Source organism: Eimeria mitis, genomic scaffold (genome assembly GCF_000499745.2).
Source record: "Eimeria mitis Houghton genomic scaffold, Emh_scaff2259, whole genome shotgun sequence".
In the NCBI taxonomy this organism is placed as follows: Eukaryota; Apicomplexa; class Conoidasida; order Eucoccidiorida; family Eimeriidae; genus Eimeria; species Eimeria mitis.
This window is the reverse complement of record NW_013570587.1, coordinates 3,922-4,771: the sequence shown is the minus strand read 5'-3', so window position 1 is coordinate 4,771 and position 850 is coordinate 3,922. Positions and strand designations below refer to the sequence as shown.

General features: G+C 45.3%; 1 protein-coding gene across 1 annotated transcript in view; it reads right to left on the bottom strand.

Annotated features, from left to right (window-relative positions):
- Positions 1–850, bottom strand: part of EMH_0051160 (uncharacterized protein) — a gene marked incomplete at both ends in the record, with an annotated part of 2,763 nt that overhangs the window by 562 nt on the left and 1,351 nt on the right. Inside the window, one exon of the mRNA XM_013496721.1 lies at positions 347–668. Within this exon, the coding sequence (XP_013352175.1) occupies positions 347–668 (322 nt within the window). The remainder of the gene's footprint in view (positions 1–346; positions 669–850) is intronic.

Sequence of the window (850 nt, the reverse complement as noted above, 5' to 3'; positions counted from 1 at the left end):
CTGCTGCTGCTGCTGCTGCTGCTGCTGCTGCTTTCTTATTCCTCCTGCTGCAGCTATTCTCTCTCCCTCTTTCTCTCTCTCTCTCCCTATAAATAAATAGATAAATAAATAAATAAACAAACAAACAAACAAACAAATAAATAAATAAAATAAACAAATAAATAAATAAATAAATAAATAAATAAATTTATTTGTGTGTGTTTCAGGGGTGGTGTTGGCCGTGTGGGTGTGTCTTTAATAACAGCAATAGAAGCACTGCAGCAGCTGGTTCTTGCTGCTCCTTCTTTGCTGCTGTTTATATCGGGTGACCAGTGGTCACGTCTGCTGGACCTCTTCTTCTTTAAACCCTCACACCATATCTTCGCCGCTAAACTACTCTCCATACTCAAAAAAGTATAATCCTCCTGCTGCGGATGCTGCTGCTGCTGCTGCTGCTGCTGGGGATGCTGCTGCTGCTGGGGATGCTGCTGCTGCGGATGCTGCTGGGGATGCTGGGGATGCTGCTGCTGCTGCTGGGGATGCTGCTGCTGCTGCTGGGGATGCTGCTGCTGCTGGGGATGGGGGTGGGGGTGGGGCTGCTGCTGCTGTTGCTGCTGCTGCTGCTGGGGATGCTGCTGCTGCTGCTGGGGATGGGGCTGCTGCTGTAGTTGCTGTTGTTGCTGTTGCTGCTGTATATGCGTATATATCTGTATACTTTATACATTTTATATATATGCATGCATGCATATACATATAAATAAATATATGCATGCATGCATGCATGCATGCAGGCTCTAGACATTGGCGTGGAGAGCGTGCATTGGCGTTTGTTTATAAATATATATATAAACATACATATATACATACATAC